General features: G+C 42.2%; 1 protein-coding gene across 3 annotated transcripts in view; it reads left to right on the forward strand.

Moving 5' to 3' along the window:
• The window catches only part of dnmbp (dynamin binding protein), a 63,339-nt gene that overhangs the window by 20,870 nt on the left and 28,472 nt on the right, over window positions 1-13,997 (forward strand). For 2 of the 3 annotated variants that reach the window (XM_051939502.1, XM_051939503.1), the window contains exons 2-4: window positions 5,391-5,545; window positions 8,734-8,856; window positions 11,132-13,417. In XM_051939502.1, coding sequence (XP_051795462.1) covers window positions 5,401-5,545; window positions 8,734-8,856; window positions 11,132-13,417 — 2,554 coding nt within the window. In that variant the 5' untranslated portion in view covers window positions 5,391-5,400. Of the gene's footprint in view, window positions 1-5,390; window positions 5,546-8,733; window positions 8,857-9,032; window positions 9,066-11,131; window positions 13,418-13,997 lie in introns of those variants that run through there. The other variant, XM_051939504.1, reaches the window with a different exon arrangement.

Raw genomic sequence — 13,997 nt, forward strand, 5'->3', positions numbered from 1 at the left:
ACGAAAGTAAGAGTAAAGTTAAACAGAAATGCTTGTACTGTTGTGGTCTATTTTGGTAATTTGGTCTTTCCCATCATTCTGTTTGCATTGTTACACATAATACTGCCTGAAATAACAATAAACCTCCAACAACAGAGTGTCCTGTCCACTACATAAATGAACAGACAGCCCATTTGTGCTCGTGGCCTGCTGCGTTTCCAGCCACCTCCCTTTGGCTTGCATTAGTTACAGCCTTGGCTCGGGTTTCTTTGTGGTTTTAACGCTGTGCGGTGTTGAGTTCACAACCTGCCACACACTCGGCCTCGGCTACTGTTGTTAAGCCAAACACTGCTGCTTTGCCTTCACTCTGAAGCAACCCAAACACAGACATATGCACTGAAATAGCCTTTCTCTTCTTTTTGTCGCTGGTCATCTGCCCCGACCTGATCCGTGTCTGTCCCCAGAGACGGTGGCACTGAGCTGGGCTGGAGTCTTGTTCCTCTCCCACCCCGCCCCCCTCGGCTCCGTTAGCTAACTTAACAGAGGCGCCATTGACTGAGGCGAACTGCAGCCCTCTTCTCTCGTTTCCCGTCTCCTTCAGCGTGTCCATCCCCACCTGTGGTTAGTCTGTCTCCAGATAATGATTCACAAGGGCTGCTCAAATCCTTGTTATGTGCATTTGCGCATTTTTATTCATAATTGAAGAAGTCATCAAATGAGCAGAAGTTTGAACAGAATCCGTAAGTGACTCTGTGGCCTGAAATAATGCATGCGATTGTTTCAAACAGGGTCTCATCTCATACCTGTGGTTGTGATTCCATTACATCACATTACAGAGGAGCTGTTAATGCAAACATAGGCAGCTCCAACTCCATTGTTTAAAATCCTCTCAGCACTGTCTGCAGCACATGTAGCAGAGCATGTATCACAACTGAGCAGATGATGGTGCAGAGTAAAGGATTGTCTTCATGTCAAGTTGCTGCCTAGTTTGTTAAATTCATTGCTGCAAAGTTAATTAAAATAACCCTATAATTTTTCCTTTTAGTACACACGTGGACAAAATTGTTGGTACCCCTCAGTTAAAGAAGGAAAAACCCACAATTCTCACTGAAATCACTTGAAACTCACAAAAGTAACAATAAATAAAAATGTATTGAAAATTAAATAATCAAAATCAGCCATCACTTTTGAATTGTTGATTAACATAATTATTTAAAAAAACAAACTAATGAAATAGGGCTGGACAAAAATGATGGTACCCATAACTTAATATTTTGTTGCACAACCTTTTGAGGCAATCACTGCAATTAAACGATTTCTGTATTTGTCAATGAGCGTTCTGCAGCTGTCAACAGGTATTTTGGCCCACTCCTCATGAGCAAACAGCTCCAGTTGTCTCAGGTTTGATGGGTGTCTTCTCCAAATGGCATGTTTCAGCTCCTTCCACATACCGTATTTTCACGACCAAAAGGCGCACCGTACCAAAAGGCGCAGTCTCAGTTATGTGTGCCATTACTGTATTTAACACACACATAAGGCGCACCTGATTATATGGCGAGGGTTTTATATACAATCCACGCCCACACTTCCCCCTTTAACGTTCTCATGGTGTCCTCTACTACGTCGGCCTTACAACAACAACACACACACAAGCATACAAGTGTGCGTATTTAAAAATAGAGCGGGAGCAAAACTGAGTTTGGTTGTGCTTTATTTAAGTATTGATTACAAAGTACTAACATTTTTTTAATCATCAATAGGCGCGGGCATGGTAAAACACAGATAAAACAAGCACACAAGTGTGCGTATTTAAAAATAGAGCGGGAGCAAAACTGAGTTTGGTATTCACATTTTTTTTTTACCGGTAATCGTCATCAATCAAACCCATGGAAGTCCTCATCCTCTGTTTCTGAATTGAACAGCTGCGCTAAATCTCCATCAAACATGCCAGGTTCACTTTCTTCACTGTCAGAGTCACTTTCCGTGCCGTGCGGCGCCTCGAAAATGATGCCGGCTTTTGCGAAAGCTCGAACAACAGTACCAGCAGACACGTTAGCCCGAGCATCTACAATCCATTCGCAAACTGTGGCGTAACTCGCCCGGCGCTGCCTTCCACTCTTAGTGAAACTGTGGGCTCCATCGGTCATCCATCGCTCCCACGCCGCTCGCAGCCTTACTTTGAACGGCCGGTTCACACCGATGTCCAGCGGTTGGAGTTCCTTTGTCAGGCCTCCCGGAATGACAGCAAGCTCAGAGTTCATTTGCTTCACTTGTTTTTTCACATCGGCTGTGAGATGGGCACGCATAGAGTCACAGATCAACAGCGACAGTGATGCGTGGAAAAAACCACCTGGTCTACGTCCGCCTTACAACAACAACAACACACACAGGACGCACTGCACCATAGGGCGCGCCGCACAATTTGAAGAAAATCTAAGACTTTTATGTGCGCCTTATGGTCGTGAAAATACGGTATGTTCAATGGGATTCAGATCTGGGCTCATAGAAGGCCACTTTAGAATAGTCCAACGCTTTTCTCTCAGCCATTCTTGGGTGTTTTTGGCTGTGTGTTTTGGATCGTTGTCCTGTTGGAAGACCCATGACCTGCGACTGAGACCAAGCTTTCTGACACTAGGCAGCACATTTCTCTCCAGAATGCCTTGATAGTCTTCAGATTTCATCGTACCTTGCACACTTTCAAGACACCCTGTGCCAGATGCAGCAAAGCAGCCCCAAAACATTACTGAGCCTCCTCCATGTTTCACCGTAGGGACAGTGTTCTTTTCTTCGTATGCTTGGTTTTTGAGTCTATGAACATAGAGTTGATGTGCCTTACCAAAAAGCTCCAGTTTGGTCTCATCTGTCCAAAGGACATTCTCCCAGAAGCTTTGTGGCTTGTCAACATGCATTTTTGCAAATTCCAGTCTGGCTTTTTTATGAGTTTTTTTCAGCAGTGGTGTCCTCCTTGGTCGTCTCCCATGAAGTCCACTTTGGCTCAAACAACGACGAATGGTGCGATCTGACACTGATGTACCTTGGCCTTGGAGTTCACCTTTAATTTCTTTGGAGGTTGCTCTGGGCTCTTTGGATACAATTCGAATGATCCGTCTCTTCAATTTGTCATCAATTTTCCTCTTGCGGCCACGTCCAGGGAGGTTGGCTACTGTCCCGTGGGTCTTGAACTTCTGAATAATATGAGCCACTGTTGTCACAGGAACTTCAAGCTGTTTAGAGATGGTCTTATAGCCTTTACCTTTAAGATGTTTGTCTATAATTTTTTTTTCGGATGTCCTGGGACAATTCTCTCCTTCGCTTTCTGTTGTCCATGTTCAGTGTGGTACACACCTTTTCACCAAACAGCAGGGTGACTACTTGTCTCCCTTTAAATAGGCAGACTGACTGATTATGAGTTTGGAAACACCTGTGATGTCAATTAAATGACACACCTGAGTTAATCATGTCACTCTGGTCAAATAGTTTTCAATCTTTTATAGAGGTACCATCATTTTTGTCCAGTCCTGTTTCATTAGTTTGTTTTTTTAAATAATTATGTTAATCAACAATTCAAAAGTAATGGCTGTTTTTGATTATTTAATTTTCAATAAATTTTTATTTATTGTTACTTTTGTGAGTTTCAAGTGATTTCAGTGAGAATTGTGGGTTTTTCCTTCTTTAACTGAGGGGTACCAACAATTTTGTCCACGTGTGTATAACTCTAACATATGTATGAGTCATTCCATCTCAATTCATTGGCAACCCCACGCCTAATCAGCTTCAGTTTGACAGATTTTTTTATTAAAGTGATGAATAATGATTGAGATGACCATGTGTAAAATCTGGATTCATAGGTAACATTAGTTTCAGTTAAAAATTCTTAAAGATGGTGGGGTCATGTTGATTTTCGCATCTTTTCTTTGCGGCAATGCTAGCCATTACTTCAGAAATAATGTAGCTGGAGTCCTGACATTTTGTAAGCTCGTTTACGTGTATATATGGTCTTTAATGGTCCAACCCTGCTTTGATAGTTCAATACTACCCAGTTATGTGATGGTACAAATTTGGTCTAAAAATGCCCATGGTTTCTTCTAATCTGATATCCCACCAACCATAAAACCTTCATGTTGCACCCTAAGTTTTTTTGCCTTGTGACTGATACTAATAAAAGCTTTAAACATGTAGATTATGGTGTTCTTTATGAGAAAAAAATATTGAATCTCTGTTTTTTACATTTATGGCTAATATTAGGACCATCAGTTAGCACGTATAATAGCGGAAAATTCTCCAATAGGGGTCTCAGTTATATAATATTGTTACTGAAATATCATGGTTTTCCAAGTCATTGTGCTTCTTTAATGCTTTTATTTTTATTTTTCATTTAAAGTCCTACTTTAAATAAAAATCTGTGAAACTGAAGGAATTGAAAAGTGTTGTTTTTTTTGTTTTTTTCAAATTTGGTGAATTCAGTTGGAATGACCCATTTATAGAAACATTAACTGCAAATATAGCGATATCAGTATTTCTGGCTCCTTAAAATCAGTATCAGCCCCAAAATCCTGAATTTATCAGAGGAATAGCTGAAAATTTTACCCAGTCATTCAGGTTTTGAGCATTCTGTTTCCCAGAAGTTTGTAGGTTTAAGTGTCGCTAAAAAGGGTGGATGATCTTTAAAGAAAAGCAGTTGGTAAATGTTACGAGATTCCACTGACTTACATTTAACTGAGTTGCTCTGTTACTTAAGACAAAATTTTAAAATCATAGGTCCATCTAATAAGGAAAAAGAAACCTTATATAATATATCCAACATAAGCTCGTAACAGACACACCCCACTGAAATGACTTGTATCATGCAGCAAACATGATGTCAGAACACTGACTTCAAGCTAGAGTGCGTTACCAATTGTACTGTTTGTGTTGTTTGTGTGGAGCAAATTACACAACACATCTGTGCAATAGTCAGAGATGATTTCACTAGGAAATCTACTTGACTTCATTGAATTTGTGTGCGATATAAGGATTGCCTCATCCTGTTCGTACAGCTTGGACTGAAGTTCAAGTTCATCCCCAACACTTGTTTCTTTTAGCAGAAGGCAGAGAAACAGGAGAAGGATACAACAGTGTTGTGGAATGTCCTTCAGCCTTCTTAAGTAGAGCTCTCTTTTCTTTCTTTTTCTGTCTCCTTTCTGTTGCGGGTTTCTCACGCTCTCACTACCCCTTTCATTTGGTGTGATTTCACCAACGCTCGCTCTCTCTGTGAGCCATTTGTTGGTTTCTAAAGCATGGATTTTGAATAGTGCCTTGTTCAGAAAACCGTTCTCTTTTCCTCGTCATTTTGCGTGAATTTTCTCTTATTAAAGAGTGTCAGAACCATCTATTAATTAATCTCTCAGCATTCCGTCTTTCTACCTCCACAGGTTATGAGTAATGGAAGCGGGATCGGTGGTGCGTGCTGTGTTCGAGTTTCTCCCCAGCGTCTCCGAGGAGCTGCCACTCTTCACTGGTGATGTGATCGAGGTGCTCAGTGTCGTGGACGAGTTCTGGTTGCTTGGCAACAAAGATGGCGTCACAGGTGAGTTGTCAGCGGCCGTTATTACGTAAACTGACCTGTATGGTTGAAAATGAAGCTGCACTTAGCTTGCCAAAAATGCCAAAAACCACACAGAGAATCCTACTACTGTGTATTGATTCTGAAATTAATCCACACGGGAAGCTGTGGGTGTGTTTCATTTAAGCACTGAAGTGTGCATGTCTGAGCAATTTGCTCCTAAAGTGGGACATGAGGTGGAGTTTAAAAAATTGGTTATCATCCGTTTCTTCTCTTCCTCCCTTGTTTTGTAATAGAATACTTTCATGACTGCCTAATGACTAGGACTGTCATAATGTCAGTAGTTTGTGATGATGATAGCAGTACAATGTCTGTAAAATAAATGAATAAAAATAATGCTATCAGACAAGTTCACTTTTAATTTGTGCATTGTGTGTCATGTGTCTATTTGGCAGATAAATTACACTCAAAATATGACTGTAGGGATGTAGAGACAGTCTTTAACCATAACTGTGCTGCATGTTGTTCCTCTGTTGCATTGTCAACCACATAAGTACTGACACTGGATTAATATTTGATATTATGATATGTGCAGAACTGACATAATGTCATAACCTTGCCAGCAAGTTGATTTCTCGCGATATTTGTGAGTTCACAAATCTCTCAAGAAACCATCTTGCTCCGCTCCCGCCTTCACTTTTCGTACAGCACCAAGTTGGTTCGGGCCAATCACGCAGCAGTATTCGTGTGTGGGGCGGGATAATGGGCGGGATATCCAGGTGTGACGACAACACCAAGCGCCAGTAGATCAAAACAAACATGGCAACGGAGGACAACGATCGTGTAGATGCTGCTATTAAGTCAGTTTTAGCTGAATCTCGTATCGCTTCTTTGAAGGAAGAACAACGAGAGGCGCTTTGCGCATTTCTGGACGGTAAAGATGTTTGTGCTTTTTTACCTACGGGTTTTGGTAAGAGTTTAATCTACCAATTGGCTCCGCACGTTGTGAAGATCCCGCGATTGGCTAAAAACAAACCTGTCAGAGGCGGGACATACTGTTGCATTGTCCAGTCCGTGCCTCTTTCCTCCGAACGGATTTACATGGAGCGGTCCCAGATTGATATTGTGGAGTACTATCAAGTACTACACAATTATTAATCTGGCTATTGCCAGGTTAATAATGTCAATATTTTACTGTGATCAGTCCTTGAACTAATCATTTGCTGTTCCATCAGTGAAATTAACCAAAGTTGAGCTTGTAATCGGGATATTGCATCAAAATAACATTATTTGACATGTCTCATATAAAAATTCTGCAAAAATGAAGTCTTTTCACTAACTGTACTCTGTGAAAAACAAAAAATTCTGCATTCCTCTGTGCTACTAAGAAGCCATTTCTGACTCAGCTGAAATCAACAGTCGTGAAAAAAAAAATCTTTTTTTCTGCCAAACTGGGTTGAACTGCAGGCTGTGTGTAGACAGATCAGACAGGAGACAAGCATAAAAACAAAATTAAAAATTAAAAAAAATCATAAGATTGTATGATTAATGGCATAACTGTGCCATACTGTACAGACTAGTCATGGTTGTGCGGTTTCCATTGAGTTGCAGGACTTTATTTTACAGTGAAAAGTGCAACCACACTGAGTTAAAATTTAACAGGAGCAAAAAATCGCCAAGAAAGGGCTCGAGGTTCAGAGGGTTAAATATCAGGTAGTTACTTGATGTTCAGTCGTCATTGTTCGGAGGAAGCAGTGAAAGATCAACATGCATTCTGCGCCGCTGAAGTGTTCCTCATTGTTCCCTTGCTTTCTTTGCCCTTGAGGGGTCAAACGCACATAAATCCACTTAAGTTTTCCAAGAGTCTGACATCCCTTAAGACACAGGGTATTCCCTCGGAGAGGAAGTGCGGAGGGGAAGTCGATCTTGGCTCGTTCAGCTACTCCTGGAAAACACAGATATTATCAGTACATCTATAGCAGGAGTTAACAGGCAACTGACTTTATTGCAGGGTAAAATGTTGACGTACATCTTCTGAAGAAGAAATTCACATACACATATTTCTCTGTTTTCATCTAGACGCTTTACTCAGATAGTGTTCTGTTCACTGGATCGAACTCCTGTTGGTTTTCTCCAAATATAGGAATCTGTTAGTCACCTCTGTGAATCCCCATTGTAAACCTAAAATTATGAATAGCTATTTTTTTTCCCCGAGTAAAATACCTGCACTGGTTCTGGTTCTGGTACAGCCACATAGACGTTTTAAGATAGCTAACAGTTGGCTTTATATAAAGCTCTGTCTAGCCTTTTCAAATGACATATTCCATCCAGAAGCCATGTAAGTTAATATATTTGTAAATATACACATTTATGAGCTCCCTCATGAGCTCCTTTTCTCTCCAGATAACGATTTAAATACCTACACAGCCTATTAATTGATAGCCTGTACAATTGTTGTATATGCGGTGTAGCCTGCAAGTAATCACATTAGAGTGAGGATGCTTCATCATGTTAAACCTCTGAACCTCAAGCAGTTTCTAGGCATATTGTTATCAATACTGGAAAATGAAATGGTGACTGTACTTACTATAAATATCTTGCTACATACATTTTTATTTTGTTTCCGTACTGGTCACCTGTCTGATATGTGTAAACACAGCCTGCAGTTCAGCCGAAAAGTCCCTGAATTCTTGTCATGCGACTGTTGATTGCAGATGAGTCAATCATTGCCTCTCAGTTGCATTAAGGAGTGCAGAATATTTTGTTTTTAACAGAAACTGGTTAATGCAAGCTGTTGGTTTTTTTTTTTGCATTTTTTAATAACACAAAGAATAAAGTTATTTAAATGATAGATTGTGATTAAATGTGTAAATCTGGTGACGTTTTCAGATGGAAGGCACGTTTTGTCACTGATGAGTGGTTCAAGAACCACAGGAAAGTTGAAAATCTGATGCTTTATTCCTTTTTTACAATTTCTGGCTCTGATAAATGTTATGTTTGTAAAGATATCAAACCTGCTCATTGTTTTGGGGTTACTGAGGGTTAATAATATATATGTCTGTAAGTCTGAATATAGGGTGTATTGGAGAAGAAGAATTTGGGAAGTTACAACATTCAGTGATGTCATTGTCTTGAGAAAACAGACGTATCAGGCATGTATGGAAGATGTTTTCCATTGAATTAACTGGAGTCATTCTGTCTGCTATTCTCAGGTCAGTTCCCCAGCACCTTTGTGGAGGAGGTCACCATTCCCAGCACCAAGCCTGGAGACAGACTCTACGTGTGCATCAGTGATTTCAGCTCAGCAGAGCCGGGGAATCTGTCCCTAAAGAGAGGTATGGACGTTCTGTCTGCACTCGCACATAATGCTGACTTTTTAAACAATGACTAAAGTATGAATCAGGCTGTTTTCTGGCTTTGGACAGTTCTGTCACTGATTGTTCTTTACTGCTTTTGCTCTGTCTGGACTTGCTGTACTGCTGACACTAAAAGTTTGTGTTCTCTCACTTAGCTTAACGCTTTTTGTTGATGTCGCAGCACTCAGGTAAACTGGTTGTTTTGTGTTGTGTTGGACTGTTGGATCTGACTGATGCCTTGTCTCCAAAATTGATGCCAGAAATTGATGTTGTTTGTTTCTGTTTCAATAGCATCCGGTACTTTATGAGGAATTAATATTAATGTTCTAATTGATGGAACTACAGCTGATGTTAAACACTCTATTGCATTAATCACAATGAATGGAGCCAAGGCATTGCTCCTGTATGACATCTTCTTTAAAGTAAACAGTAACATAAAAATAGATTAATTATTTGAAATAAACAACTGTAGCCCAAGGATAGAAACAGAAAAAGCCAAGGATCAAACCTGTGATGTCTCCGTGGTGGAGACACTTCTCTAGAAAATTGATCAGAGGGACGATAAAGGTCATGTTGTGCACCGGGATGGAATTTCTAAAGACAAGTTAGAACTGATACTGTGAAGGTCAAAAGAACCTCACATACTGCAACGTCATAAAAGAATTTCACATTCAGCTGCAGTTACAGGCCTCTGTCTGATTTTGTATTTTTTGCTTTCTTGTTAGGGAAGGAGCTCATATTTCTAGGAACTGCTATATTTAAACCAATAACAACATAGCTATTTTTAAAAGGAACATATTCAACCCCCAAAGGGGAATTCAGTCTAGTTTAAGGTTTAACTTTGACTCACATTTTCTAAGAAATTCAACATTCTGATTTAACTGGAACAGCAAGCCTGAATTTTAGATTAAGCCAGTTTGTAGTATCATAAATAATCAAAACTCTATTCTAATCTAATTTATTCCTGAAATAATAGAATGCTCAGATACTCAGACATTCTGCTGCTTCTATTAGTCACCTGTTGGAGCATAGACGTTGTCTGCTCTACTGTATTTACGATTACAGATTATTGTGCAGACATTAAAAGCATAAAATAAGACAATACCCGAGCAGATTCCTCCAGTGTTTGAGCAGCAAAGTGTAAACACAAATTTATTTTTCAAGAGTCCCCACTAGATGTCCCCAGAGACCAAACATAAACCGGCATAGTCCGTCTTCTGCTCTTTGTTTTCTTTTCACATCAGTTAGTGTTGTTTTTACATTTACAACATTCTCCTTCATGCAGCATTGATGTTTGCAGAGATCTTTTATATCGTTAAAACTCTATGTTTGTATTTTAATGCTAGTAGAAGTACCTCTAGTAGTACGCATAGTAGTAGTTTAGGCAATCAGAAATTGAATGTGCTTTTGAAGTTAAAAGGAATTTGGCTGAAGGCTGCTGGTCATGGAAAACTGTGTAGCAGCCAAATCAGAAGCTCCAGCTATGACAAATTGTTCATCAGCAACTCATCAGTGTCCCTTTATCGTGTGTCCAGTTTCTCATTTTGTTTTGATTTGACTCATGACCAAATTCAACAATAATAACCATAATTCCAGCATATTTTGGCATTGTCATGGATAAATATCACTTCCCAGATCAGCGGATAAATAGGAAACGGTCATTATTGGCCATCCGAGAGTTGAAATGTTCATTTCCAGTATGATTTTCCACGGTCCTGTTGGCCGTGATCCAGTTTTGCTCCCGGACACAATGGGAGGTGGAGCCACAGGTCTTTGGAATGTGACCCCCATGACTTGTGGCTGACCAGTCAACATTCCTATAATCCCTGATTCTCCATATAATGTTAGTGACAGCCCATGTAAAGTTATTAGAAGTGCAATGATAGAGGTAAATCTGGAATAAATTGCTTAGATGTCTTTGTAATGTGACTAAAGCTGCTGGATTTTAGACAAAAATGTAGGAAAATGCTCAGTTTAGTTCAAGTATGCACCCCCAGAAGGGCATTTTATGATGTAAAAAAGGCACCTGTCGACTCCAACATTGTTCTTTCTCTGTTAATTCATTAATTTGTTGGATCACAAAGAATATAAACAATGTATATGTACTATAGTTACCTTGTTTGCATCCATGTACCTGAGTGCATACAACTCCCCTCATACGCTTTAGAAAACAAGCTTTCTGTTGTCTTTCAGTTATATTTATATCAGTAGTATAAATATTAAAAGAAATCCCCTTTAAACTCTGTCTCTCTAGGTGATGTGGTAGTGGGAGAGGCCGGAGGGTCCATGGACCTCGGGGAAACCTGGCAGCGTGGCTGTAATGCCTGGGGCATCCGTGGTCTCTTCCCGACATCATGCGTGAAGGAGATGAACCTCTCTGGTCGATCCAGGCAGCTGTCCGAACGCTCAGCTCAGGCCCAGGCTTCAGAGCTCCCATCTTACGCCCTGGGTCAAGCCCGAGCCCTCATGAACCTCCACGCGCAGCTCAACGAAGAGCTGGACTTCCGCGAGGGCGACTTGATCATCATCACCGGCCTGCCGGAGCCGGGCTGGTTCCAGGGCGAGCTGGAGGGCCGCAGGGGCATCTTCCCAGAGGGCTTCGTGGAGCTCATGGGTCCCCTACGATCTCCTCAGGAGTCTGAGGACTGCCAGGGTTTGAACAACGTCCCTCAACAGTATATCTACGAGGACGCTTATGACGCAGGAGAAGGAACTGAGGAGGAAGTTATGGAAGAAGGGGAAGTTTTTGTGAGAGACGACGAAGAACAAAAGGATGCTGCAGTTGAAGAAGAACAAGAGGAGGAGGAGGAGGAGGAGGAGGAGGAGGAGGAGGAGGAGGAGGAGGGAGGCGTCTATGGAGTGGCGCTGTATGAATTTCGGGCCTTGGAGCCAGAAGAATTGGACTTTGATGTTGGGGATCGCATTCGCGTCGTGAGCACTTTGGAAGATGGTTGGCTGGAGGGCGAGCTGCGAGGGCGGCGGGGTATCTTCCCTCATCGTTTTGTGAAACTGGAGGATGATGGACAGAAAACTGCAGAGGAGACGAATGTGGTTGAACCAGTAGGAGAAGAGAAAGAGAACAGCTGCAGGGAATACAGCTCAGATCATTTATGCCCCAATGGGTCAGAGAATGAGCCTGAATGGACGACATATGAGGACCACACAGTGTGGGACCTGGACTACTTTGAGAGGACTGAGGAACAGAGGTGGCAACATGGAATTAAAAGTTCTGGGGCTCAGACTAATAATGGGAGACAGAGAGATGGAGGTAGCAGGCCTGACTCTCGGCCACGTAGGCCTCTGGCTCCGGCACACAGGAGACCGGAGAGACCCAAATCATCTCCTCCACCAAGGCCCAGACTCCCACCTCGACCCAGCCTGCCTGCACGTAGCCATCGCCAACATGCTGGCAGAAATCAGTCAAACTATACAAACGGAAACACTCGACCCTTAAAACCCAAACTAACTCATAGCCTAACATTGCCTAGCACTCATTCTGGTTGGTCTAAAGACAGCAGATATTATCAGAGGTCATCAACAGATGGTTCCTCCACTAATAACGGGGCTGCAAGTCTTTCCCAGACATTGATTAATCTTGTTGAGGGCCATAAGCAGAAGAAGCTGACTCGCCATGCCAGTGTAAGTGATGCTGATATGATGCAGCACACTGCCGACGCACGGCCGTGCTCCCAGCAGACGACTAGAGGCTCCAATGGGATGCTGCCAACATCCATCACCTTAGAAGCCTTGGCAACCTCAGCCGGTGACCTGGAGGCCAAACTCTCCCAGCAGCTTTTTGAATTCGAGAAAAGCTTGACTACACCGTACAGCGATACTAACGTGGGTTCTGGTGCCTCCAGAGGTGTGTCGCCTGTAGCCGACCTGAACCAGCAATCCATCATCTCACGCCACTTTTCCATCCTGGACTACAGCCATGAAAGCGATATCATGCGAGGCTCCTCACATTCTCCTGTTTCCAACCTTACGCAGTCCAATTCTTTCTCTTTGGAAAGAAGAAGAACCCTCCGCCCTCCTCCTCCTCGTCCGAGAGTCCATCGTCCTGCAGCTCCAGCTCCGTACAAACCAGCTCGCCCGGCTCCTCGTCCTCCTCCACGCTGTCCGAGACAAAACACCACCCCTCCAACTGACAACTCCCTCACCAGCAGCCCCATCTTCTACTCCCCCGACGAGCCGGCTGCAAACCTCCTCGACCAAACAGTGGGAGGCCAGGCCGAGTTCGGCGACCTCGCAGCTGCCCAGGAGCACGAAATCCAGAGCCAGCTGGAAGCAGAGCAGGAGCTGGAGAGGGAGATGGAGCTGGAGAGTCAGAGGCAGAGGGAGGAGGAGGAGAGGTACCAGCTGTTACTGAGGCTGCAGGAGGTGGAGCACGACATGGAGGCGTACGCTCACACGGCCGAGGAGCTCAGGGCGATGCTGGAGGAGGAGGAGGAGGAGACGGCTCGAATGCAGGCTCTGGAGAACCTGGAGTTCTGCAACTACACACTGGAGACGTTGGCCCTGGAGCAGCAGCAGCTACAAGGTAAGACTGGTGGGCAATAGAGCGGAGTCAGAGAAGACCACAAGGGTGATGTGGGAGTTTCGTGAACCTTCAGTTAGACCCCAAAATGGATATTTCCTAATAAAGATAAGATAGTAGAACTAAAGACAGTCTGAGTCCAAAATATTTGATTTGGCGCTGGGAGCTGTTTGGGTTTTTTGCTTGAGTTTAAGCTTATAAAAAAGTTATCTCCTATATGAGAGATCTGAGCAGAACTGCACTGGTAAGTCAATAAACTGATCAAGTTCTCAGCTAGAATTTAATGTCCAGCTGTTATAATCACTGAATTATCATTTCTGTTTTCTTTTTTTTCCGAAAACAAATGCCAAGCTTTTACTGGTTGCAGCTTCTCATTTGATTGATTGGTTGTTAATATTTTTTTGTTTTTTACAGTATTGCATAGATTTAGGTTAAGATGCAAACAATTTTTTGATTTGATTGTAGATAATTCATAATTCATAATTCCTGCGGGTCAAAATTGATCCAGTTTAAGGTTTGAAAATGTGGGAAAAAAATAAATTTTCACAGTGAAACTTCTGATGTCCACATTTTCAACATTTTT

The sequence above is a fragment of the Acanthochromis polyacanthus genome, chromosome 19, assembly GCF_021347895.1.
Source record: "Acanthochromis polyacanthus isolate Apoly-LR-REF ecotype Palm Island chromosome 19, KAUST_Apoly_ChrSc, whole genome shotgun sequence".
NCBI lineage: Eukaryota > Metazoa > Chordata > Actinopteri > Pomacentridae > Acanthochromis > Acanthochromis polyacanthus.